Source organism: Dama dama, chromosome 5 (genome assembly GCF_033118175.1).
Source record: "Dama dama isolate Ldn47 chromosome 5, ASM3311817v1, whole genome shotgun sequence".
Lineage (NCBI taxonomy): Eukaryota > Metazoa > Chordata > Mammalia > Artiodactyla > Cervidae > Dama > Dama dama.
In genome coordinates, this window is record NC_083685.1 from 3,487,595 (window position 1) to 3,513,515 (window position 25,921).

A 25,921-nucleotide genomic window follows, 5' to 3' on the forward strand; every position below is an offset into this window, starting at 1 on the left:
GATGGTTGGATGGCATCACCAGCTTGACGGACATGAGTTTGAGCAAGCTCCAGGAGTTGGTGATGGACAGTGAGGCCTGGCATGCTGCAGTCCATGGGGTCGCAAAGAGTCAGACACGACTGCGCAGCTGAACTGAACTGAGCTGAAAGTCTGAATAATATTCCATTTTGTATATCTATGTATGTGTATATATATGTCTTTATCCATTCATCTGTTGATGGACATTTACACTGCTTCCATGTCTTGGCTATTGTAAATAGTGCTGCACTGGGGTGCATGTATCATTTTAAATTAGACTTTATATCTTTTTCAAATACATGTCCAGGAGTGGGATTGATGGATTATGCGGTAATTCCACTTTTAGTTTTTTGAGGAATCTCCAAATGGCCTTAAACAGTGGCTGCACCAACTTACATTCCCACCAACAGTGTAAGAGGGTTCCCTTTTCTTCACACCCGCCCCAACATGTATTATTTGTACTCGTTTTTTATGATGGCCATTTTGAGTGATGTGATGTAATAATTTATTGTAGTTTTGAATGACATTTCGCTAATAATTAGTGATGTGAAGCAGCGTTCCATGTGCCCATGGGCCATCTGTATGTCTTCTTTGGAGAAATGTCTGTTCAGGTCTTCTATCCATTCCTTGATTGGAAACCCTGCTTCCTAAAGCCTATCCTCGAGTTATCTCTCACAAGCCCAAAGCCTAAATGACCTTCCTAAGGCTGTGTTACTGAGATGCCCTATTGTTTCTCATAGTTCACATCCCCTGCTTTGCTGTAACAAATAATAAACCCAACTTGTTCAGCCACGGGCTTGTTTCTGCTGCTCTCTGATTGGAGAGTGTTCAAAGGTCCCATGAACTGTAGCTGTGTGACTTCAGACAGAAGTGTCACCTACAGAAGCCTCCATTTCCTCACCTTTTGCAATGGGAAGATTTAGTCCTCCCTCAGAACATTGTTGTAAGGATATGGAACAGGCTTAGTGCTGAGTGAGCGATCCGTGTACTTTTAAAAAATTCCTGTTTGAGATGCAAATTATTACATATACAATGGATAAACAAAGACGTCCTATTGCTTTGCACAGGGAACTGTATTCAATATCCTCTTCTAATAAAATGGAAAAGAATATGAAAAATAATGCATGTGTGTAACTGAATCACTTTTCTGTACAGCAGAAATTAACACAACACTGGAAATCAACTACACAAGAATAAAAATAAAGTAAATTCTTGCTTGAGCCGCTACCTCCTTTGAAAAGTCACAGAGCACCATCATTACGAAAAGATACTGAAGCCAACAGCTCCATTTAAGACAAACTTACTGATTGTATTCCCATTTGTCCTTTCCTTGGGTTCTTGAGTCAGACTGAAGGTGAGAGTTCAACTTTTCCTTTGTCAGAAATGAGGTCATTCTCACGGTCTCTTCTGGAAACATTCCCAAAACTTTAACATTGGGGAAATAGCACTGTTTATTTCTTCATGTTCTCGCTATTAGAAACGTTCCCAAGACATAACAGGATTGGAACTACCAAACTTGGAAGCACTTCAGCTTCAAAAATATATCAAGTAATAGCTTTCTGCCTAGCACATGAAGGTACATACATCCCCCAGAAGCCCCAGTGGTGATGTTTGCATTTATGTTGCTAGGACCTCGCATGGATTTAATAGTATTTGATGCCTACCACAAGCTGTGCTATGTGAAAAATATTCATTTTAGTGGGGAAGAATACAATAAATAGAAATGTTCTGATTTCTTCCTCTGCTTGCTCTGAGCATCCCCAGAGTTCTTTTTTTTTTTTTTTTTTAATGTTTACTTATTTGGTTGTGTTGGGTCTTAGTCATGCAGATTTTTCTTTATATGCAAGGGCTCAGTAGTTGTCAAGCCTAGGGGCAGGGGGGTGGGGGGTGGTGAGGGGGATGTTCGGTTGCCCAGGGGACTCTTAGTTCCCTCACCAGGGTTCCAACCTTCATCCTCTTCGTTGCAAAGCATATTTCTAACCACTGGACCACCAGGCAGGTCCCCAGAGTTCTTGTTTTAACAGCCCTAACCTTCCTCCTCGCCGCACACCTCCTCTCCTCCTGCTCCTCTAAGACAAATACTAACACTCATGCTAATAATGGGTGCCAATGTTTATTGAGTGTTTATTAATGAGTCACACACCATGCTAAGGGCTTTATGAAGGTTAATCCTTCATAAAGGATTAACTTTATGAAAAAAATCCTTCATAAACCCCCATTTTTTTGGCTGCACAGCTCGGCCTGTGCGATCTTAGTTTCCAAACCAGGGATCGAACCCACACCCCCCACAGTGAAAGCACTGAGTCCTAATCACTGGACCCTCAGGCGATTCCCATCTCAGGGAATCCTCCCGATAGTTCATGGAGGAAAGAATTATCAGCCATACATTATACAGGCTTCAACAGTACATGAACCGTGACCTTTCAGGTGTTCAAGCTGGATTTAGAAAAAGCAGAGGAACTGGAGATCAAATCGCCACCATCCACTGGATCATCAAAAAAGCAAGAGAGTTCCAGAAAAACATCTACTTCTGCTTTATTGACTATGCCAGAGCCTTTGACTATGTGAATCACAACAAACTGTGGAAAATTCTTAAAGACATGGGAATATCAGACCACCTGACCTGCTTCCTGAAATATCTGTGTGCAGGTCAAGAAGCAACAGTTCAAACTGAACATGGAACAACAGACTGGTTCCAAATAGGAAAAGGAGAATGTCAAGGCTGTATATTGTCACCCTGCTTATTTAACTAATTTGTAGAGTACATCATGACAAATGCTGGACTGGATGAAGCATAAGCTGGAATCAAGATTGCCGGGAGAAATGTCAATAACCTCAGATACGTAGATGACACCAACCTTATGGCAGAAAACAGAGAAGAACTAAAGAGCCTCTTGATGAATGTGAAAGAGGAGAGTGAAAAAGTTGGCTTAAAGCTCAACATTCAGAAAACTAAGATCATGGCATCTGGTCCTATCACTTCGTGGCAAATATATGGGAAAACAATGGAAACAGTGAGAGACTTTATTTTCTTGGGCTCCAAAATCACTGCAGGTGGTGACTGCAGCCATGAAATTAAAAGATGTTTGCTCCTTGGAAGAAAAGCTATGACCAACCTAGACAGCATATTAAAAAGCAGAGACATTACTTTCCCAACAAAGGTCCGTCTAGTCAAATCTGTGGTTTTTCCAGTAGTCATGTATGGATGTGAGAGCTGGACTCTAAAGAAAGCTGAGCACCAAAGAATTGGTGCTTTTGAACTGTGGTGTTGGAGAAGACTCTTGAGAGTCCCTTGGAATGCAAGGAGATCCAACCAGCCCATCCTAAAGGAGATCAGTCCTGGGTGTTCGTTGGAAGGACTGATGCTGAAGCTGAAACTCCAATACTTTGGCCATCTGATGCGAAGAACCGACTCATTGGTAAAGACCCTGATACTGGGAAAGATTGAAGGTGGGAGGAGAAAGGGATGACAGAGGATGAGATGGTTGGATGGCATCACCAACGTGATGGACATGAGTTTGGGTGAACTCCGGGAGTCGGTGATGGACAGGGAGGCCTGGAGTGCTGCAGTGCATGGGGTTGCAAAGAGTCGGACACGACTGCGTGACTGAACTGAACTGAACTGCTATATCGCCACCAGGGGGCAGCCGAGGTTTGCACAGCTCCCAGTGGTTGGGGTGACTGGAAACGCCCAGGCCCTGGGAGCAACAAACCCCTAAAGTAAGATCTCAGACTATTTTCCCCATCCTGCTCCCCCATCTGTTCACCTTCAGTCTCCTTCACCCCAGGAAATTGCCTCACCCTTTGTCTACCCAGGATCAGGCCAGAAACCGGTGAATATTTTTTTTCCCCAAGACTAGAGATAATTTGCATACATAATAAGGCCAAAGTCTTAAGTGTTAGGCTCCATGGGTTTTTACATCTAAACACACTTGTATAATCACCACAGAGATCAAGACACAGAGCCATGCTGTACATTTCAGTAGCCTCTAGTGTCATGTTGCTACTGAGTGCTTGAAATGTGAAATCCGAATTCAGAGGCACCATGCTTTTGAACTGTGGTGTTGGAGAAGACTCTTGAGAGACCCTTGGACTGCAAGGAGATCCAACCAGTCGATCCTAAAGAAAATCAGTCCTGAATATTCATTGGAAGGACTGATGCTGAAGGTGAAACGCCAATACTCTGGTCACAAGATGCAAAGAGCTGACTCATTGGAAAAGACCCTGATGCCAGGAAAGACTGAAGGAGGGAGAAGAAGGGGACGACAGAGGATGAGATGGTTGAATGGCATCACTGACTCAATGGATATGAGTTTGAGTAAGCTCCAGGAGTTGGTGATGGACAGGGAAGCCTGGTGTGCTGCAGTCCATGGGGTCACAAAGAGTCGAACACAACTGAGCAACTGATCTGAACTGAACTGATGAGTATGAAGCGGGCTTCCCAGGTGGCTCAGTGGGTAAAGAATCCAGCTGCCAATGCAGGAGATGCAGGTTCAACCCCTTGGTCGGGAAGATCCCCTGGAGGAGGGCATGGCAACCCACTCCAGTATTCTTACCAGGAGATTCCCATGGACAGAGGAGACTGGTGGGGCTACTGTCCACAGGGTCACAAAGAGTCGGACATGACTGAAGAGACTTCACGCATGCACACGAATGTAAAATACACAAAGATTTCAAAGACTTAGTATGAAAAGAGAATGCAAAATAGTTCATTAATAATTTAAGTTTTGATTACACACTGAAATAATATTTTGCACGTGGTTTACCTAAAATGTATCATTAAAATTAATCTCACCTGTTTCTCATTTTTTTAAACTGTGGCTAGGAAATTTTAAGTTACATTCACGGCTTGCACTAGACTTATTGTTCAGCACTGGTGTGGACAGAACCTGTACAACAGGGACTCAGATAAGCGGCTTTACATTGCCCAACTGTGGCAGAGTAGGATGGGAAACAGGGTCCATTTGAACCCTGAATCTATGACATCCACAGCGCCTCCCTCCTCCAGTCCCCTGTCCTAAATGAGGGTGCTGCTGCTGAGTCCTGGGTGCTGGGTGCTGAGGGTGCTGCTGAACCGTGTCCTGGGTACTCCTGATGGAGCAGCAACTGCCACCCCCTTGGTGAGCCCATCCCGGGTTAGGGTAGTCAGGGAGGAGGAATTCCCGGAGGAGGTGATTAAACCAACACTTGAAAGATGAGCAGGAACAAGCCCAGGAGAAGCAGAGGGAAGTATTTTAGGTAAAGGGAACAGCATGTACAAAGGCCCTAAGAGGGCCTGGTTATTATAAAAACGAAAGTAGTTCTGTGTGGCTGGAACAGAGAAGCAGGGAGCTGCTGAGTTCAGCCAGGCCCAGATCCTGTAGGTCATGACAGGCTTCAGCCTGAAGGTCAGAGATGGTCAGGGGACAAACCTAGCCAGGCTTGTGTGTGATCTGATAAGATCACTAAGTGTGGTCACTAAGATCCGCTGCAGGATCTTAGTTCCCTGACCAGGGATTGAACCCAGGGCCCTAGAAGTGAACGTGCCATATCCCAACCACTGGACCACCAAGGAACTCCCTCTCATGGAGGCAGCTTCCTAGAAGACACAGCCCAGGCCCCAGCTGCTCCAGGTTGCACAACCCCTGACCCCCAAGGATGCCTCCCACCTCCATCCCCTAAGTCAAGCATCCTTGACCCCCTTCCCCTCCTCTCTCTGTGCAGGTCTTTGACCGTGCCTGACACAAAGTAGACTCTCAGTAACTATTTTAGTTTTTGAATGAACGCAGAACGCTCTGGAGCTAGGCACCGCCTGCACCGCTGTCCTGGCAGAGAGAGCTGCAGAGAGCCCTCAGGGTGGGGCCAGGAGGCCAGCTCCAGGGGGCAGAGGGAGGAAGGCCCTGAGGCAGGGAGGTTCTCTAGGAGCTGAGAGTCTCCCAGGGTCAGAGGAGGCCCTCCCCACAGCCTAGGGGGACGTCTGACCTGGCTTCTCCCTTAATCCACTGTGTGACTCCTGGCAAGTCACCTCCATCCATTTGGACAATGGGATGAGAAAGCCTGCCCTGCCTGTCTCCCCAGGGAGGGGCAGGGGTTGTGAGCATCAGATGAGGTCATGGCTGGGAAAATAGGAACAGGAAAGAGCTGGGTTAGGCTGGGTCGTGGGCCTGGGTTCAGGGTGTGGAGCGGGGAGAGGGACAAGGAAAGCAGGAAGAGAAAAGAATTAGGAGAGACAGACACACACACACACATGCATGCACAAAAGAAGGAAAGAACAGAAAAATCTGAGAGATGGGGAAAGAGGGAATGAAGGAGAGAGACAACAAAAAAGAAAATGTAGAGGCAGAGTGAAAGAAATGGAGAGAGGAAGGAAGATGGGAAGTCAGGGGCAGAAAGATGGAGGTGGAGGAATGGAGGAGACAAAGAAGTTATGAGAATCAGAGTCAGGACAGGAAAGAGACAGAGAGCGATGGGAGAGGGGCAAGGAGACAGGATGATGGGGGTGGGGGCGTCAAACGGGAAGGGAGGGAGGGGATACTCCTTCTCCCACGGACCCCAGGCCGGGAACCACACCGTCACTCTGCACCCTGCCACTCCCCGGACGGGTGGGGCTCCTCTTGTCTGTGGGCCCCGCTGGTCCGATCCTGTCCTGCTGGTTTGGCTCCCAGCACCCTCCCCTCCGAGGCTGCTGAGGGGCGCCCCCGGGGGAAAGCACGGCCCCAGAGCCTGTCCAGCTGACGTGGCTGCCGGTTAATCTGAAGGGAAAATCCAGTGACACCCTCCCTCAAGGCCCCAGGCAGGCCGCAGCCCACCTCCCTTTGGGGCAGGCAGGAAGAGACCTCAAAGGTCAGCTCCACTGCACCTGGCACTGAACAGAGCAGGAAACGAGACCCCGAGAGCAGCAGGGACAAACCTGCAGTCACATCACCAGGCAGGGGCCTCACCAGGACTCCCCACCGCAGATGCTGTGGCCCCAAAACCTTGGGGATGCGCCTTCTTCTGGGTAAATTGCTTCCTGCTCAGGGGTGTCCTGAGCCTTTGGTGACAGCATTTCAGATGCCAGGCACTGTGCCCAGGGTCCTGTGAGGTGGCCACCGTGAGTATGTCCATCACATAGATGAGAAGACAGAGGCTCAGAGAAGCTGAGACTTCCAAGCCTGAAGTCACACCGTGCCAGGACCCAAGCTTGGTCTGTCCCACCTTGAAAGTCTGGTTCCTGCCCTGGTGCCTCCCAGACTCCCTGGGTGGTGACCAGCACAAAAAGGTTCTATAATATAAAAAAGGAGGGCAAGGTGTGTGACAGGGTCTTATACTGGGAAAGTTCTCAGAACAGTGGGAAGATCAGACTTCTTCCCAGAGGGACCCCTCTGTGTTCAGTCCCTGCCTTTGGGAACCCCAGCCACCACTTGTTCTACCCTACACCCCCCTTTCCCAGCCTCTGGAGAGAAGGAGTTTGGATGCTGGGCTCCCCTCCCCATCTCCCCCTCCTCTTTACTGTCCCCAGCCATGACCTTTGGAGCTACAAGACCCAGGCTGCTGCTGAAGCCAGAGATGCATTTGCATAGCCTGTAGCTCCCTTCTCCCTCCTCTGCCCCAGGGAGCTGCCCTTCCCCACCTCTGCCCCCACTGGGGCTCGTCCTCCTGGAAGAGACCCAGGTGGAGATTGAGGGGATGTTACGGGAGCAGTAGGCTGACGGGCAGAACAGAAGAGACACTGTCCCAGCCGGCTCTGACCTCCCAGCAAAGCCCCCCAAGAGCTGCACTCCCAGCATCTAACTCCAGCTCTAACCCCTCTAGTCCCCAGCTGGAGTCTGACTGTCAGCTGAGGTTTCCTCACCCTCACTGAATCTCAGTTTCTTCATCTGCATGTGGGCTTTAAGTACCCAGCTTTCCCAGTTGGTTGGAAGTTGAATAACACATCAGCTTTGAGATGCAGGAACATCTGCTGGGTGTTGCCCCTCCCTGATGGAGAGACCACATGGGTCTCCTGCAGGACGCAGGATGGCCTGCCGTGTCCCCAGGTGAGGGCAGTCCAAGCAAGGAGGTGCTGGCAGACCCAGCCCCCTAGTCCACCTCTGCTCCTCTGGGGACCTCAGTCCCTTAAAGTCCAAAGGATCAGCCCAGCTCAGAGCTGCGGTGGCTGTGAGGGCTGCTACTGGGCCACGCTTGTGCTTGGAGTCCAGGAAGCGGGGAGACCTGGGACTCTGTTCCCTGAGGATGCGTGTGCCTTTCCTAGAACCAGGACTGGGCAGGGGGAGCACCCCAACGGCCCGGGGGATGGATGCTCCCTTACCCAGAAGCCTCAGAGCTCCCGGGTGAGGGGGTGGCCACATAGCCCCAATTCTGCCCTCGTCTCCTTTACCCAGCTATGGCAGAGTCTCACGGCCTTCGGCCAGCTTCAAGGAGGTGGGCGTGGCAGCCACCTCTGAGCGGGGTGATGAGGCCGAGTTCAGGAGCCTCCTCTGAGCCCCTGGACACTCCTCCCGCACCCAGGGAGACGCAGACACCCCTTCTGGTCCCCCCGCCCCCAGGTCCCAGGGCTTTGGCTCCTACTGTTCCCATCCGTGCGGGCTGGGCCGGCGGCAGGTGACTGGAAGGCGTAGAGGAGAAAGGCAGGCTGCGTGGGGGCGTGGGCCCCGGCAAGTGCACTTCTCAGCCAATCAGCGGCCTGCCTAGCCGGTGGATTCGGTTACAAGCCCCGGATCACCGCATACTCCAGGCTCCTTCCTACTCCTCCCAAAGCTCCATTCATTGGCGCCGCCACACCAGCTCGGCTGGGCACCGCTTCCGCTCGGCGGCCGCAGGGTTGCTGCCTCGTGGGCCCACCAGGGTAGGCTTCCCGAGGGCTTTGTCTGGCTGGGCCAGGGCAGGATGGGGGTTCTGGTGGCACTGTGGGGAGTGCTGAGCTTCCTAGGGGTGGCTCCGGGGGGCTCCCCTGCCCTCCACTTGCACAGCACCTCCTGCCACTTGGCCAGGCCCATCGCCAGCATCTCTTTGGGGTCCCTGAGCTTCCTGGGCAAGGATGTCCAGGGACTAGCCCTGTTCCATGCCCGCTGGGATGGGCACGGGAGATTGCAGGTGTGCATCCGGCAGGATGAGCCGGAGCTCACTGCAGCCTTCGGCGCGCTCTGTGCTGGTGAGATCACCCGAGGCTCCTTCATCCACACCCCTGGACCCGAGCTGCAGAGAGCCCTGGCCATCCTTCAGAGCCAGTGGGAGGTCTGCCAAGGGCCTGCTGAGAGTCCAGCAGGGACCAGGCAGAAGCGAGCAGCAGGGCGGAGTGCAGCGCCTGGCATTGGGCTCCAGCGGGTGAAGAGGGGCTGGACTATGCCTGGCACGCTGTGGTGTGGAGTCGGGGACTCTGCCAGGAACTCCACGGAGCTGGGTGAGACCTCGGGGTGTGGACTGGGGGGCTGGTGGGAGAGGAAGTGCAGGCTTTAGCCCCGGCATCCACTCTCCCAGGCTGCGTGTCCTGAGGGAGCGACTTAGCTACTCTGAACCTCAATGTCCTTATCTGTAAAATGTGCATGCATGCTCAGTCGTGTGCGACTCTTTGCAACCCCACAGACTGTAGCCCGCCAGGCTCCTCTGTCCCTCCAGGTTCCTCTGTCCCTCCAGGTTCCTCTGTCCATGGGATTCTCCTGGTAAGAATATTGGAGTGGGTTGCCGTTTTCTCCTCAAGGGGATTTTCTCCACCCAGGGATTGAACCCGTGTCTACTGCATGGCAAGCGGATTCTTTACTGCTGAGCCACCAGGGAAACCTGTAAAATGGGGTGACCATAAACCTCATCTTGAGGTGCTCAAATGAAGTTATAGATGGGAAATGTCCTACTCACATCTGGGAGCCATCATCAATCACCATTAGTCACCAGGGAGGGGGCTGACTGGGGCTGGCTGTCCAGGTTGGGCTGAGCCAAAAAGCCATTACCCAAGAGGAGGATTTATAGGCACAGGATGCCCAGCCAACTGGATGAGGAGACCCAAAGGCTTGGGTTCAAATCCCAGCTCAGCCCTTCCAAGCTGAATGAGTCACTTCCCCTCTCTGAACCTGTACAGTAAAAGTGACAACTCCCTCCCAGGGCTGCTGTGTGCTGGGGTGGGAAGTGCCAGACGTTTGGAAGATGCTCAGTAAAGGGCCTTATTGCTCGGGTGGTGGAAAGCACGCATGGCTTTTTTGCACTTCTCAGTACAGCTGTCTGCGCTTACGTGCGGAGGGCTGTGGGAGGACTTGGCACTTGCATTGGAGCAGGTTGGCGTCCTGACAATGCCTCATTGCGCCAGCGAGGCTGCACCCGACTGTTTGCCATCCCATTTCACACACATTTGGAACTTTGGAGTTTCACTTGGGGTGCAAGCCTGAGAACTCTAGAGGCAGACACCTGTTCACCTGAGGAAGATTTTTCCATGGGCAAGGGCTTCTGGGTGGGCTGCCTGGCACTTGCCGTTGCTCAGCAGAGGCTGCACCTGGGTGTTCTCTTCAAGTGTTGGAACCGTGAGTCCCACAGAGGGAGACACGGAGGTGTCTCTGCTCCTGACACCACATGGGCAGAGTTGGCATGTGGTGCCCAGGGTCCTGGGACCCTGCTGAGCCAGTGCCCCCTTTGCTCCCTGCAGGGGTCTTCCAGGGCCCTGATCTCTGCTGCCAGGAACACGACCACTGCCCTCAGACGGTCTCACCCTTCCAGTACAACTATGGCATCCGGAACTACCGATTCCACACCATCTCCCACTGCAGCTGTGATGCCAGGTTAGTTAGCGGTGGGCAGGGAGGGCTGGGAGCTCAGGGTGGGGTTATCCAGTTACTGGGTACAGAGTCTGAGCTCCAGAGAGTCCCAAAGGATCAGCCAACCAGACTCCCCTGTGCAGTGGGAAAGCTGAGGTTTAACAGGAGCTGGGATTCTTGGACTCCATGTCACCTGGCTGGTAGTGGTGGCTGGGTGGTCTGGGAGAGGAGCCAGGTAGCCTTCTCAGATCCAGGGACTGAGCGCCGGCTCTGGGGCAGGTTCCAGCAGTGCCTACAGAACCAGCGGGACTCCGTCTCCGACATCGTGGGCATGGTCTTCTTCAATGTACTGGCGATCCCCTGCTTTGTGCTGGAGGAGCAGGAGGCCTGTGTGGAGTGGTACTGGTGGGGCGGGTACGTTGGTTCCCTGTTTGACCCCCTTCCCAGCCTGGGGGGCGGGGGTAGCTGGGGCTCCAAGGCTGGGAGGGAGACCTGTCTGTATGTCCGTCATCCAGGGAACCATGTCTCGTCCTGTCCTCCCTGTCCTCTCCTCGGGGAGGGGGTGGGGACCCCAGGATACAGACATTCCCTGGGTGCCCTGCACAACCCAGTGGGCTGTGGGATGAGGGGATGGGACTGGCAGAGCCCCGATCTCCATGGAGATGAACCTGGGGACCTCTGGGAGGGACGATTCTGGGTGACCAATGCCAACATGTGCTGCCTCCCAGGTGTAGAAGGTACGGCTCTGTGCCGCTTGCTCGTCTCCAGCCCAGGACCCTCTACAATGCCTCTTGGAGCTCCCCTGCCACCCCAACTCCCAGTCCCCAGAACACAGCCCCAAGCCAGCCTCAGCCAATGCAGCATCCTCAGACGTGGCCAGCACAGCAGAAAGAGTCCAGGCACCCCAGTCAAGCCAAGGCCACAGCCCTCCAGGCTCCTGCGGCCTCTGATGGGCCTGCCATGCTCCCCAGAGTCCAGCTGGAGGTCACCAATCCAGGCCTCCAGGGGCCTCGGGGTGGCCTAAAACCTCAGGGTGAGCGCAGAACCTAACCTAACTTTGGGGGCGCCTGAGGTAAAGAGGAGCCTCTGTGTGGGGTTGGGGGGGACCCTGTATTATTTCCTTTCCTGCTCTGAACTCCTTCTGGTGACTCCCAACTTCACCCATCAAATCACACTGCAGCCAGAGGGATTTTTGTAAGCTGCAATCTTGACCATGGGACTCCCCGCTGAGCCCCCACCACAGTGTTCCAACACCCAGGGGTTCTTTGGGTGCTGGTCCTGCAAAGCCTACTCCCCAGTCATAATTCCAGCTTCACAAACTGCATTTGTTTCCTCTGAAGCTGCTTGCTCTCTCCCACTGCTGGGCCTTTGCACATGCCGCTCCTGTTCCCTGGGGCATTCTCCCTGAGTCTTCCTCTTTCAGCATCAGCTTAGCAGCCTCTGCCTCCAGGGAACCTTTTCTGACCACGCTTACCTCTCTGGGCCTCCCCCAGGGCAGCGCTGCTCTGTATGTGTGTGTGGGGGTGGGGGTGTGTCCTCTACGTGTGAACCTCTCTAAGGGAACAGGAGACAGGAGACGAAGGGACACTGCATGGAGGACTGAGCCTGTGCCAGAGGGCAGCGGGCAGCAGTGAGACCTCGATGCGGGACAGGGCTTCCCTCACCACTGCACCTGCCCCCAGGTGTCCGCCGGGCCTGCCGCAGCTTCCGCCGCCTGGACCGGTGTGAGCATCAGATTGGGCCCCAGGAGACCAAGTTCCAGGTGTTCAACAGCGCCCGGGACCCCCTCTTCCACTGCAACTGCACGCGCCGGTGAGGCCTGCTCACACCCCTGGGGGGTGGGCTGTCTGTTGCCAGGCACCGGGGAGGGACGGGCTCCAGGCTGGAAAGGCTCTACCCCGGCCTGAGCTTGCCTCTGCCCTCAGCCTGGCCCGCTTCCTGAGGCTCCACAACCCACCCATGGGCGCCATCGTGCTTCGGGAGCTGCTGGGCATGACCTGCTTCAAACTGGTCCCTCCGCTGGACTGTGCTGAGGACAAAGGGTAGGTCACGGCAGGGCCAGGGGGGACGGGGGACTTCTCCAAGGGGATGGGTTGCCTCTGCCCTCTTTGTGCACTGGGGCTGAGAGGGTGATGGAGGGGGTCAGGGCCCACATAGGTTGCATCTCAGCTCTGTCGTCTACTTCCAGTGTGATCTTGCCAGCTGAATCACCTGTCCACACCTCCATTTCACTACCTGTGAAATGGAGGTAGACGCCAGGGCGTGTTGTTTGTGATGTCCATACGCAAGGCCTGCAGAACACCTAGTGAAGCACCTCCTGAACTCTTCCTCCTAAGCCACAATCTCATTTCGATTCTGATTCTCAAAACCAACTCCTTGTTACTTTTCCTATTTCACATGTAGGGAAACTGAGGCCCAGACTGGCCCAGGTTTCTGCAGTCATCTAGGGCAGAACCCCGGCCTCTAAGTAGCAGATTAGGTTTATTCTGCCCCCTGCTGAGTATAACCACTCCCCACCCCAGCCCCATCCCTGCTCCTCTCTGGGCCTTGGTTGCCCTGTATGCAGAGCAGGGTGGGTTTCTTGCCAGCTATGACCCCCTGTCCCCCTCTTCTCTCCCCACAGCTGTTCCAGTGACCCCAGGGCCATCAGAGTGTCAGCTCGGCACCTGCGGCGACTTCAGCAGAGGCGACGCCAGCTCCAGGGGATGGGCACACACCACAGGCAGGCAAGGCCTTCAGAGCACCCAAAGGCCTCCATGTCATTCTACGACCGGTGCCTGCAGCTGACCCAGGGAGCCGGAGGACCCAACGGACAGCAGAAACCCTGGAACCAGTGACCTCACTTCTTGTTCTCCTGGGCACTGGATCAGACCTTGTCCTGGCTTTGCTGGGCCCTGGGGTGGGTCTCAGCTTCCCCTCCATTGTGAGACTGAAGTGTGGACAGACAGAGGGCTGCATGGAGAGTTGTGGGGGCCAAGGCCCAAATGTTGGACCGTGCCTCCTGCTGTGCTGAGCGATCTTGGGCTGGTGACACAAACTGTCTGTGCTTGGATGTGGTATTCAGGAGGCTCATTCTGCTGCCCCAGGCCTGGGCCTTCCCAGGGAGTTAACAACCAGATGGGAAAGAGGAGAGGGTAACACTGCAGGAACCCCAGGAGGTACCAGGAGGAGGTACACGTATGTCCGTGTTGTGAAACTAACACACATCTCCAAAGAGTTGTCCAGGAAAGCCCCAGAGCCTGCCTGCTGAGGTCTGGGGGCAGAGGGTGGTGAAGGAGGGATGTCACAGAAGTGCCTGTGTCTGAATACAGGATGGGGGAGCTAGAGAGGGGCTTCTTAATTCCCCTCCTCCCCAGGGGACCCCCTTCTATTAACAGCTGCTATGCCCTTCCCGGCCCACCCCTGACCCATTCTTTCTGCCCTAAACCTAAATTCAGACCTTCCCTATGCCCTTGAGCAAGAGACCTCCTTCACTCTGAGCCTTAGTTTCCTCCTCTGAGAAAGCGGGGTGTACACAGGAGCTACCTCATAGGGTTGTTGAGGATTAAGTGAACCAACTCCCAGACAGCACTCAGCACCCAGTAAACGTTCTCTCCCTCCAACGCCCAGCCAAACTGCACTTAGGTGACTGGTTTTCAAAGGTTCACGGAACCTCTTGGAGGCCTCAGTTTGCTCACATGTGAAATGGGGCTAAGAACTGCACTGAAGTCAGTGCCACAACTCAGGCTTAGGTGCCGATTAAAGGAGATGGCATGTGTGATGTGTACAGCTGGTGCCTAGTCATTGTCAAACCTGTCATCCTCTCGCCTCTGTAGTCCTTTCCTCCGACCGCCCGCTCCCCACCCCAGAGTGCTAGCAAGTTAGGAAGGAGTCGGGAGTGAAGCTGGAGAATTTAATTCCTAAACAATGACCTCTGGGTTTGCTCCCCTCCCCCATCCCAGATGGGGGCCAGGACGGGGCTTTGCTGATTGTCACAGTTGAGGTGCCAGGACCGAGTTTGGGGGACCCCAGGTGGCCACCCCTGGCCAGAACAGAGTGGCAGGTGCGGATCAAGCTGGAGCAGCGGCAGGTGGGAGGCAGGTGGGTTTGCAGAAGACTGGGGCAGAGTGGGGGCCACCTGGGCCCGCCCACCCACCTCACCCTCAGGGCCCCAGGCCCCCCTCCTCCAGCCCCTGCCGACCCTGGGGGCTGGGAGACAGGCTGCCGGAGGAGGCCAGGGCCTCCCGATCAGGTCCCCAGGAGCTACCCCCACCGGGGTCTACGGTCTCTAGGCGCAAGGCGGGCAGCAAGCCCAGGCTTCGAGGCACAGATGGCGGGAAGGCCCAGGCCCCCGGCAGCCCAGGGGGCCCCTCCTCACTGCTGGCCCGGCTGCCACCGTTGCTGCCCCTGTCCGGGGCCGCCTGGGGCAGGTGGCGGCTCTGGGGCGAGGGGCTTCTGCTGGTGCCCCGGCGCTCCCGGGACGAGGGCCGCAGGGCGAGGTTGGGGAAGCGGGCCAGGCCTGGGCTTCGACTGCGGTGCCGCTTGGACTTGCCAGGGCTGGGGCTGCGGGACTTGGGTGCCAGCAGCTCCAGGGTGCTGTCATCCTCATCCTCCGAGCTGGAATCCGAGCTGTCTGTGCTGCTGCTGGTCGGCTCCGAGGTAGGCAGCGAGATCTGGGGGGGTAAGGCTGCTCACTGGGGTGCCCCTCTCCCTAACCGGCTGTGGAGGCCTCTGGGAACCCCTCCCGCCCTCCCCACTGGCAGACCCAGGAAGGTCAGGCTATTGTAGAGCTTACAGAGAACGCAGAGGCTCTAGAGGATCTGAACAGTCTTCTGGCACCACCTCCCCACCCCAAGCCCCAAACTCTGCAGCCAGGACCACTCACCTGGAAGGGCTCAGTGACACCGATGAGGATGCTGTGGGTGTGGCTATAATAACCTAGAATGAAGTCTCCGTGGCCTTTGGGCAGCGACTCCTCACTGAATGTCACCTGGTGGGTCGGGAGGTTTAGGCCCAGGTTGGGGTGAGGGAGGCAGCCTCAGGACCCCTGAAACTGAATCCTGAGCCCCCAAGGGCCATGAGCCCCACTCTCCCCCTCCCCTTAAATACCTGGTAGGTGCTCCCGTCCACATCCTCGTGTTTGGCCCAGACATAAGCCACGTAGTCCTTGCAGTGACGGAAACCCACCTGGGGCGAGAGCAATCAGGATCGTGACCTGTAACGGTGACCCTAGCAGCTGCCCTGGGTGACATCAAACTCTGGAGAAGCCCTGTATGGATCCCTGGCTGCCCCTTCAGGCCCAAAGTTCCCTCCCCAATCTGCTGACTGCCCCTGCCCTTCTCACCCGGTACAAGCCGATCCAGTCCCAGGAGCTGCGGGCGAACACCGTCTCTATGCGGTACCTCACCACGGCCTGCTCTGGCCGCACCCACTCATCTGCCACCTCCAGCCGCACCAGAGGCACGTCGTCTCTGAAAGCAAACTGCCCAGGGGGGGAGGCAACATCAGGGGAGACCCTCTAGCATTCTCTGCACCTAGAGCCCTTGGGCCTGAGTTGGCACAAATAAGCTGAGATGAAGGGCCTTTGAGGCTGCTGCACGGACTGGGAAACTGAGAAAGAGCAGGTCCAGGATAAATGCCAGGCTTCCTGCCTCCCAGCTCAGTCTCCTTTTGTCCTTAGCCTCCGTGGGGAGTGAATGAGAACACAGTTTGTTTTTTTTTTTTTTTTTGAGAACACAGTTTTGACCCTTGGTAGACTGTGGGTTTGGCCCTGGCTCTGCCACAGGCATGCAGTGTGACCTGGGGTGAGTTTCTTGACCTCTGAATACCTGGGCTCCTGTCTGTAAACTCTGATGGATCACATTTAACTCTTGGGGTTGCTCTGCAGATTCAGTGAGATACGCTATAAAGCATCCTATAAACTTCTCAATATACAGTAGGTGCTCAATGAATGACTCCCTTATATGCTAACAAAGGAGACAGGTAAAGTCCCACGATGCCCTGGATATTCTGGGGTAAACGGAACACCCCTGAGCCAGCAAGTAGAGCTCTGGGGAGAAGCCTGAAGACCTTCTAGGCTCTGCTACTAACCTGCTCATGACCTCAGGTAAGTCCCAAGCCACCCTAAGTGAGACCCAGCTTCCCCACCTGTACTAAGGGACCACTATGAACCTTGTTTGTCACCAGTCCGTGGAGACAAACAATAACCATGAGTCTCCTCTTCCCAGGGTCACCCCGGGCTGATCGGGGGCTCACCATGGGGATGAGGTTGCTGGAGTGGCAGGCGGCCAGGGTGCTGGCTCCTGCTCTGTCCCTCGGGGAAGGACTCAGGTGGTGCCAGCCTCAGGCTTTTGTTGGCTCCCTGGTTTACCTGGTTTCCACTTTCTTCCCCGCCTCAGCTTCTAAGCCAAGCTGCTTCAGAAGAAACCAGCACCTCCTCTCCCTGCCCCTGGGTTCCTGACAGCAGGAACCAGGCTGGGGCGGCCAGGCTCGGGTCTCAGAAACACCCTCCAGGGCCTTGTGGGGTCAAAACCCCTGCTGAGCCCTGTTCTATGCTGCTTTGGGTAAGAGACTGAAGTTCTCTGAGGCTGTTTCCCTCATTGGTGAAACTAGGAGGAGAATGTGGTGGACATCCTTGGGACCTACCAGGACATTCAAAAAGATGACACATTGACGTATCCTACACAGGCTCGGGCACAAAGCCAGAGGAGGAGGTGAGAAGGTGCTCAACAGGTAATATCTTATAAGGGACAGAGTTATAGATAAAGAATACAGGATAGAGCACCCAAAAGGAGTGGTTCTTAAGGTGAGGTGCCTGATTGGGGTTTAAACCTCACATTCAAGGCTTTTACCAAAGGTCATAGGAGGTCAGACATAGGCAGATTTCCATTCCCAGCTGAGGACATTGGCTGCCATACAGCCGACTGATCATATGACAAAGTTAGCTGGGAAAATATTCTCTGGCTTGCTGGGCTCCATCTTATCAGACCAAGAGAATCAGAGAGCCCAGAGTTGGGTTTCAGGGCTGGAAAGTGGGCTCCACCCTACCGTGCCGCTGAGTCTGTGTGCAACCTGGGGCTCATGCCTACCCCACTAAGGGCCTCTGTTTTCCTGAAAAACGGAGAGTTGGATCACATGATCTCTAAGATCCAGTTCTGACATTCTTGGATTTCCCCTCTCTACTTTCGCAAGTAGAGGTCTCAATCCTAAACACAATGCTAAATTTTATAGTAACTATTTAGAGCCTAGCTGTGTATTGTTTTATATCTCCACTCCCTCTCCCCATCACATGGTAAGATGGTAAATAAATAATAAGTGAATGTGAATGAACACTCCATGGGATCTGAGTATATATTTTGAGTTCGCTCATCTTACGATATATGTGAGTTTTAACACAATTGCCCTAAATATTTCTTGGAAAAAGGGAGTTAGAAATGAATGGAAAACACATACTCTTTGAAATCAGCCTAGCCTGGGTTCAAATCCTAACTCCGCCCTTTGTTGACCATGTGACCCTGGGCAGCGGATGCTGTGTCTCTGAGCCTCAGGGTTTTTTTCATCTAAAAATGGAGATCATAATCCCACTCCCAGTCTGTCATGACACGTGGATGGTGGTGAGGGCCTGGGGTCACCCATGGGCAGTGGGATGCTGAGCCGGGCTTGGGGATGTCATGAGGGGAAGCCAGGACTCACGTGCAGGACGAACTGGGCGGCCACAGGCTTGTGGTCACTGACGGTGTACTCCATGTGGCTGCGGTAGCTATGCTGGGTCACCTGGAGCCGGTGGCTCTCCCTCCCTGAGGGGCTGGGACCTCCACCTGGAGCCTTGACCTTCCACAGGATACGGTCTGTCCAGGCTGGCTTCCGCTTCTTCGCACTGCGATGGGCAGGGGTAGCGTGAGTATCAGGGGCTGTGAGTCAAGCCCCGCTGTTCCCCTTTCCTCTCCTTTATCCCCTCTCAGCCCACATCCCCACCTCTCATCCTGGGGCTGAGCTCACCTGGTATCATATTTGTTAGTACCCACGTCAAACTTGAAGGTGGGTGCAAAGTTGAGGGGCCCCTCCTGGAAGCCCTTCAGGATGGGCCAGGTGTTCTTGGCCATGTTGAGCTGTGAGGATCCAGAAGCAGAGAATTGGACAAGAGCTTGGGCAGAGCAGGTGAGGGCAAGGATCATTGCCTAGGGTACAGGTGGTCCTAGGGCATGTTCTGTGTGCTTGGGGTTTGGGGTGCAGGTTGCAATTTCCCCACCTGGTCTTTCTCCCAGAGCTGGTGGAGCTGCTCACTATCGATGGCAAGCTTGACAAAGTGCAGGTCGTAGCTCTCGATGCGGAAGTTCAGGTCTCCGAACCAGAACACGAGGCTGTTGCGGGAAGGGAGGGGGGTGTGGTCAGCAGGGTCCATGTGAAGAAGAGCCCAATTCCATCTTCTCTGCCCCCATCCAACCTGACAGAGCTGGCTGCTCTCAGTGATGACACAGGGGGGTGGGTGGGTTGTCAGGTTTTGACTCCCAGCAAGGTCCTGCCCCTCAGCAAAGATCTATCCTGCAGGATCCATCCACTTCCCGATCAAAGTGAAGGTCACTCAGTCGTGTCCGACTCTTTGAGACCCCATGGACTATACAGTCCATGGAATTCTCCAGGCCAGAATAGTGGAGTGGGTAGGGTAGTCTTTCCCTTCTCCAGGGGATCTTCCCAACCCAGGGATCGAACTCAGGTCTCCCGCATTGCGGGCGGATTCTTTACCAGCTGAGCCACAAGAGAAGCCCAAGAATACTGGAGTGGGTAGCCTATCCCTTCTCCAGAGGATCTTCCCGACCCCGGAATCATACCGGGGTCTCCTGCATTGCAGGCCGATGAGGGAAGCCCTCCCGCATTCCGGTTCCTAGACAGAGTGCGGGTGGTCTCCACCCCCAAAGGCCCCGCCTCTCCCTACAAGGCCTACCTACCACTCCTCCTCCACCAGCCCCGCCCAAGCTCCAAGTGGTCCCGCCCCGGCCCGTACTCATGATCCAGGATGCCTTGAGCGCCAGGCCCCTGGAACTGCTGGAGGCTGAGGATGGTCTGGAAGTTGTCCTTGCGCTGCTCCGCTTTATCCATGTGGGCCGGCAGGTGGCAGTTCAGGAAGCACAGCATGTGCCCGAAGGCGGCCAGTCGCACACTCACTCCACCCTTGTTGCCCTGGGGAGACAGGTTGGGCGGGTCGTGGGCGGGGCTGAGACAGGGAGGCGAGTCCAGGGCAGGGTTTTGGGTGGGCGTGGTCAGTGGGTGTGGCTTCAGGCTTGGAGAGCGGTGGGTTCTAGGGAAAGGAGTGGAACGCTAGGAAGTGGTGGGAATAGAAAGGGGTCCCTCTTTGCAACCCCATGGACAGAAGCCCGCCAGGCTCTTCTGTCCATGAAATTTTCCAGGCAAGGTTACTGGAGTGGTTTGACATGTCCTACTCCAGGGGATCTTCCAGACCCAGGGATCAAACCCTCATTTCCTGTGTCTCCTGCATTGGCAGGCGGATTCTTGACCACTTGGCCACCTAGGAAAGTTTATAGAAAGGGGCGGGGTCTAGAGAAGGAGAGGTAGCGGTGGGTGGGGAGAGGCAGGTCTCAGAGTAAGGGGTGGGGTTTGGGGAGGAGATGCTGCCACTGCTTGGGGGCCCGGGGACTAATTTACAGACCCTTTAGGTCCCCGGTCCCTCCCAGGCCACTTCCACGCTCACCCAGTAGCCTCCCAGGCCGGTGCGCGTGCGGTCAGTCTGTACGTCCCTCAGGAAGGGTAGATGGTAGTACTTGGCGAACAGCAGCAAGATGACACCCTGCATCCGCACAGTACTCACCTGCCGCAGAGGCGAGAGGAGGCTGAGCAGCGGGACCCGGCTCCCACACCGCCCTCGCCTTTTCCGGTCCTTAAAGGTCTGCTCCTCCGTCCTCCTATTTCAGGGACCCGGCCACAGAGGCTCAGCGGGCCCCGCAGTGAGTCAAGGCAGAACTAATGCGGAGAAGCCAGGGGTCTCCACCTCCCTGGGGGGCGGCTGAGGTGCGCGTTACCAGCACAAAGTTGAAGGGCCCCAGAGCGTCCATGAAGAGCTCGCTCCACTGGTCCGTGAAGAGCGCGTCCTTGAGCCGCTTGTTGATCATGGAGTTCACTTCCTGCAACCTGGGGGGTGGAGGGGGCGCGCCATCCTCGCCATCCCAGTTCGGACTGGGGGGCACCCTAGAAACCCCTCCCACGGGTAAGGGGCTGGGAGGCCCCAGGGGCTCAGGAGGGAGCCTGCTCGCCCTGCCCCCTCACCCTATGGCGATCATGTCTGCCCTGTCACTGTCATCGCTGGTGCTGCCCAGGTGGAGAAGGGACGTGACATCGTCGGGGGGCATGGCGGTGCCCACGTTCCACGTGACCACAGTGATCCTGGGGATGGGGGTACGGGAGGGGTTACTACTGGGCACCACTCCTTACCCTCAAGCTCCCTCCCACAGGCCTCTTAATGGGGAGACAAGCTGTGGGTGAATGCCCACGGAATGCCACCGTGGGCCCAGGGCCCCTCCCACCAGACTCTCCAGGGGAGATCAACTGAGGCAGGGGTGGGCAAGTCCTTTCTGAGGGGACTGCTGTCTTCTGAGGGTCCCAGAGTGGGTCTAACACCCCCAGGGACTCTTCCTCAGGGGGGTCAGCTGGGGCAGAGTAGGGCCCCCCACCAAAGGATTGCTTGTCTCATAGCTCAAGCCCTGGCAGCCAGCCTCTCGGGAGAAGGCCCTCACCAGAAGCCAGGGTCGCTCTTGCAGGTGGGCTGGGCTGACCAAGAGGAGGATGACGAGGTGTATGCAGAGGTGGAGGTGGTCAGCGGGACCGGAGTTTCTCTGGGCTGAGGGCTGGGACTCAGACGCTCACCAGGTCCGGCACCCTGGGTGCTAGGCCTGGGGAGGGCCATCTCAGGAGCTGGGGGGACACCTGGGGAGCGGTTGGGGGAGCGGCTGGGGGAGCGGCTGGGAGACCGAGGTGGCTTTGGCAGAGGTGGGGGCACAGTCTGGGCTAAGGCGGCCCCTGGCCGGAAGGTGGGGGACAGAAGTCCCGGGGAGCGAGTGCTAGGCTCTGGAGGACCCTGGCCCACATCCAGGGGCAGGGTCTGGGGTGGCCGGGGCAAGACAGGATCCTCGGGGCTGCTGCGGGGGACCTCGGGCCGGGCTCTGAATGAGGGGGAGACCCGAGGATCTGGGGGGGCTTGCATTAAGGATGGGGAGCCCATAGCACCAGATGCCTGAGCTGGGGCCGGGAGATGCCCGTCAGAATGGGGGGGAGGTCTAGGGGCTGGAGTGTCCCTCTGTTTAGCTGGTGTCCAGCCTGTGGGGGCCAGGGCTGGTGTCACAGATGCTGGAGCCAGGACCTGTTCCTGAGATGGCGACAGAACCGGACTGGGCCCTGGGGAAGAGCTGTGGGGGGGCTGTGGGGGCTGTTTCTCAGAGGTCATGGCCCGGTTCAGGCCTGAAGCAGCCAGTGCTGGCTCGGGTCCCATGGAGGCAGGTGGCACCCGCTCCTGGCCCCTGGATAATGGAGCCAGCCCGGGCCCCGGGGCAGCTGAGGGAGGCCTTGGCCCAGCCGAGGCAGACATCAGGAGCTGCCCCAGGGACGTCGGAGCCAGGACTGAGCCTGAGGTCGCAGGAAGAGGCTTCGGCCCAGCCGAGGCAGACATCACCAACTGGCCCACGCATGTTGGAGCTAGGCCGGAGCGGCGGTGGGCGGGAGCTGTTTTCTGCCCTCCAGGGGTGGACGCTGGAGCCAAGATGGGTTGGGGAGACGCCAGAGCCAGCCTTGGCCCCTCTGAAGAAGGCGGTATCGCTGCTCGTGGCCCCACAGGTGTCAGAGCCAACCGCGGTTCCAAGGGCACTGGGGCTGATTTCTTTGCTGGGACCTGAAAAGGTGAGTCCATCTTGTATGCGTGTGTGCTAAGTCACTTAGTCGTGTCTGACTCTTTGCGACCCCATGGACTGTAGCCCACCAGGCTCCTCTGTCCATGGGATTCTCCAGGCAAGAATACTGGAGTGGGTTGCCATGCCCTCCTCCAGGGGATCTTCCTGACCCAGGGATTGAACCCACATCTCAACGTCTCCTGCATTGGCAGGCGGGTTTTTTTTTTACCACTAGTACCACCTGGGAAACCCCCATCTTGTATAGGAACAGGCAGAGACTCAGGGTCAACCAACCCTAAGCAGTCCTCCACTCCACAGAGATCCTAGCCGACTCTGTCTAGCTAGAAAAGGCACATCTTTCTGAGGAAGTTCTTCCTAATTTCTCACCTCGATCGATTCTGCTGTGAATCAGTTTCACTTTTAAAGGAAACAGGACACAGAAACCTATCCCCTCCCTCATCTGTGCAACCTCTTTCATAGATGCAGAGTTTAAAATCTCCGACTTACAGGAAGCAGAGTGTAAGCCTGGGCCTGAGGGCTCCCCTTAACCTCCGGGCTGGCATCTGCTTCCTTGCCACCCTGGAATGTTGGGGGGCTGGAGCCAGCTTCCCTGAGCACTGCCCCACCCCCCCTACAGTCCGTGCTGCTTGCCTGGCCAAGGGCTACTGATCTGACCCCCCAGACATGCCCACTCTGGACATCCTGGGTCCAGCCTGTTAAACAGCCCCCCTTCCTCCACTGTACCCAGGAACCCTTGTCCCCCCGCCCCAAGCAAACATCCCCGCCTCCTTGGTCACAGTCCCCTCTGTCCTCTTCACCTATTCCCAGACCTCCTGCAGGAGCAAGAGCCCTGCTGGGACTGGCAATGCTGATCCCAAGCCCAGCTCTGTGTGACCTTAGGCTAGCATTTCCCTGCCTAGGGCCTCCGTCTCCCTGTCTGTAAAGTGAAGGAACCTGGTGAAGGGTCCGTGGCCACACTGATCCTGGGGAGCCCGGTCTCCACTCTCTGCATTTCTGAGCTCATTTGCTAGGATTGCATTTGAGCTCCAGGGAACTGTCCATCCTCTCGAGGGTGATTTTAACATCGAGAGCAAGTCCAGGGTTCTGTTGATCCTGGTGCCACACATCTGTGCACAAGTTGTACCCTCTTACCCTCATCACTTCGCCTGGGAGATCAGGCCAGCAAGTACCCTCTTTCTCTCTGGCGGTGGAGTTGGGGGTATGGGGCCCAGCAGGGAGGTCCTCTCCCTTTCCCATCTGTCCTGTTTCTGATGCCCCTGTCTCCAGAAGTCAGGATGAAGTGTCCTTTGCCAGGGAGGGCAAATGAAGGTTTGCACTCACCCTGGGGCGGCCCCATCCCTGCCTCCAGAGATGCAGTTCTGCTGGTATCCCGCGTGCTTCTTGGTTCAGAGAACCTGAACCTTTCTCCACCTCTGTCCCCAAACTCAGCTCTTTGAGGCTTGCATTTTGGGCATCTTCCTTGGTTTCTAGTGTCCCACTCTACACCCCCTGCTAAACACCACACCGCCTCCAATACTAACAACTTAGACATCCCAGATGTCACAGTTTCAGTCTTCAGGGACAAGCCTCCTCATTTTGCATTGGCTCAGAGAAGACAAGCAACTTGCCCAAGGTCACACAGCAAAGCTGAAGCTCGGCTGGGTCCCCTGATACCCAGTCCAGGGCTCTCCCATGGGGTCCTGGAGATGGCTAGCTCCATCTCTCTCTGGGTGTCCCATCGCTACCCCCTCAGACCCTAGGGTACCCTGTTTGCCCAGTCCCTGCTTGGTGGGCAGAGAAGAGTGCCAGCCCCTCAGCTGGGAGCACCAAGGTGCCTGCAATGTGTGTAGGGTGTGGGACCAAGGATCAGGAATAGGGGGGACTAGCTTTAGGGGTCTTACCTTGGAGGGTGCCCCAGTTTGTGAAATGCCATGGGGCATGGGCAGGGGGCCCAGGCCAGCCGGGGTCCCTGGCCTCCCGCTGCCACCGACGCCCCGGCCCTCCATGTCTGCAGCCCAGGCAGCCCCAGGTTCCCTCTGGCTCCAGCTCCAGCTCCTCCGCTCCCGGGAACCAGTGATGTCATCAGTCGGTTCAACCTGCTGAGATTTTAAAGGCACAGGCACCCACTTTCCAACCTAGAGGTGGTTGGGCAAGGTGGCCTTCCCTCTGGGGACTGGCTGCTGAACCTGGAACGGTCTTGGTAGGAGAGGAAAGGGTGGGGAGTGGGCCCATGGGCCTGGCACAGGTCCCAGCATAGTGGAAGCTCTCTTCTTGTTTTCACCCTCCTTCCAATAGGCCTGGCCAGCCCTTGCTCAAGGGAGGGGTGCTGACATACCTGAGGTAAGTTAACTCAAAGGGTCAGCCCCCTCTCCAGGGCCTCGGAGACACCTGGGTCCCGGCCCTGATCCTGTGACCTTCCTGACTCCCTGCCAACTCATGACTTGCCTTGGCCCCCACCTTTGCCCCATTTTCAGGCCCTGGTGCCCAGCCCCCTTCCTGGCTCTATCCTTCCCATCCCAGAGCCAGACACTCAGGCTCCAGCAACTGGAGCCCTTTTACCATCTCAGCCTCAACACCAGCCCCTTCTCTTTTGTAGACACCTCGGCTGACACCTACAGCCAGGCCCAGCGGCTCCTCTCAGCTTTCCTTCTCCAGGACTCACTGGGTGTGGCTTGGGAGAGGGACTTTCTCAAGGTCATCTGGTGAGCTAGGGAGGTCCCCCGAGCCTCAGAGAGGACAGAGAGCTGCCTCTGTGACCCACAAGAGCCAACTGGGGTTTCTGGGGGAAGGGGACTAGGGTGGAGAAAGGCCAAGCGGTGGGAAACAGATGGTGAGAGGGTCAAAAACAGGCCTGGGAACTTCCTTGTCCAGGATCCAGCACAGGGCCTTGTCTTTCCCACACCTAGGGAAGTGCTGGTTGAATGGATGGACCAATCAATCAATGAGAAGAGTGAATGAGTGACAAGGGTCAGACATGGGTGGAAACGGCTGTGGGCTTCTGCCTCTTCCCCACTGTCATTCTCATCTGCTAAGCAGTCCCTGAAATCTCAGTTCCTCCAGAACTACCAGATTGCTTAGGAAAGAGTGCTCTCACTCAGTTTAGGCAGAAAATGCTCAGAGTTTTGAGTTCCTTGCTGGTCAACAGTTCCCTCAGTATCCTCATGGACCCGTGTGGTCCCCTGCAGAAAGGTCATGTGGACAGAGGCCTCCTTCCCCTCTCCTGGATGGGCTTCCCACCTCTGCTTGACTGTCTCTGGGTCTAGTCTGAGTTTTGGCCCAGTGTCTCCATGAGGCTGGAATTTGAAGAGGCAGAGACCCAGGCTGCAGTAGGGT

At 55.8% G+C, this 25,921-nt stretch overlaps 2 protein-coding genes across 2 annotated transcripts; one reads left to right on the forward strand and one right to left on the reverse strand.

The window, feature by feature from the left end:
* The first annotated feature begins 8,802 nt into the window (after positions 1-8,802).
* PLA2G3 (phospholipase A2 group III) lies at positions 8,803-13,595 on the forward strand. Its single transcript, XM_061140820.1, has 7 exons — positions 8,803-9,379; positions 10,610-10,742; positions 10,998-11,132; positions 11,447-11,751; positions 12,401-12,530; positions 12,644-12,760; positions 13,342-13,595. The coding sequence occupies exons 1-7, from the start codon at positions 8,866-8,868 to the stop codon at positions 13,553-13,555; spliced, it is 1,548 nt and encodes a 515-aa protein (XP_060996803.1). The 5' UTR covers positions 8,803-8,865; the 3' UTR covers positions 13,556-13,595.
* A 1,265-nt stretch (positions 13,596-14,860) lies between these two features.
* INPP5J (inositol polyphosphate-5-phosphatase J) lies at positions 14,861-24,638 on the reverse strand. The gene is made up of 13 exons (XM_061140821.1): positions 24,490-24,638; positions 21,443-22,590; positions 20,976-21,092; positions 20,732-20,840; positions 20,404-20,520; positions 19,699-19,874; positions 18,946-19,057; positions 18,696-18,805; positions 18,390-18,573; positions 16,042-16,179; positions 15,807-15,884; positions 15,583-15,687; positions 14,861-15,370 (listed from the first exon to the last, which is right to left on the reverse strand). Exons 1-13 carry the CDS (start codon positions 24,592-24,594, stop codon positions 14,861-14,863), a joined length of 3,009 nt encoding a protein of 1,002 aa, XP_060996804.1. The 5' UTR covers positions 24,595-24,638.
* Positions 24,639-25,921: the final 1,283 nt, after the last annotated feature.

Excerpts from the sequence above, each read along its gene's own strand:
- INPP5J (XM_061140821.1), bottom strand. The coding sequence starts at position 24,594 with ATGGAGGGCCGGGGCGTCGGTGGCAGCGGGAGGCCAGGGACCCCGGCT. Across the intron at positions 21,093-21,442 it reads AAGAGCGACCCTGGCTTCTG|GATCACTGTGGTCACGTGGA; the intron begins GTGAGGGCCTTC and ends CCCCATCCCCAG. Across the intron at positions 15,371-15,582 it reads GTGTCACTGAGCCCTTCCAG|ATCTCGCTGCCTACCTCGGA; the intron begins GTGAGTGGTCCT and ends TTACCCCCCCAG.
- PLA2G3 (XM_061140820.1), top strand. The coding sequence starts at position 8,866 with ATGGGGGTTCTGGTGGCACTGTGGGGAGTGCTGAGCTTCCTAGGGGTG. Across the intron at positions 9,380-10,609 it reads CAGGAACTCCACGGAGCTGG|GGGTCTTCCAGGGCCCTGAT; the intron begins GTGAGACCTCGG and ends TGCTCCCTGCAG. Across the intron at positions 11,752-12,400 it reads GGGTGGCCTAAAACCTCAGG|GTGTCCGCCGGGCCTGCCGC; the intron begins GTGAGCGCAGAA and ends ACCTGCCCCCAG.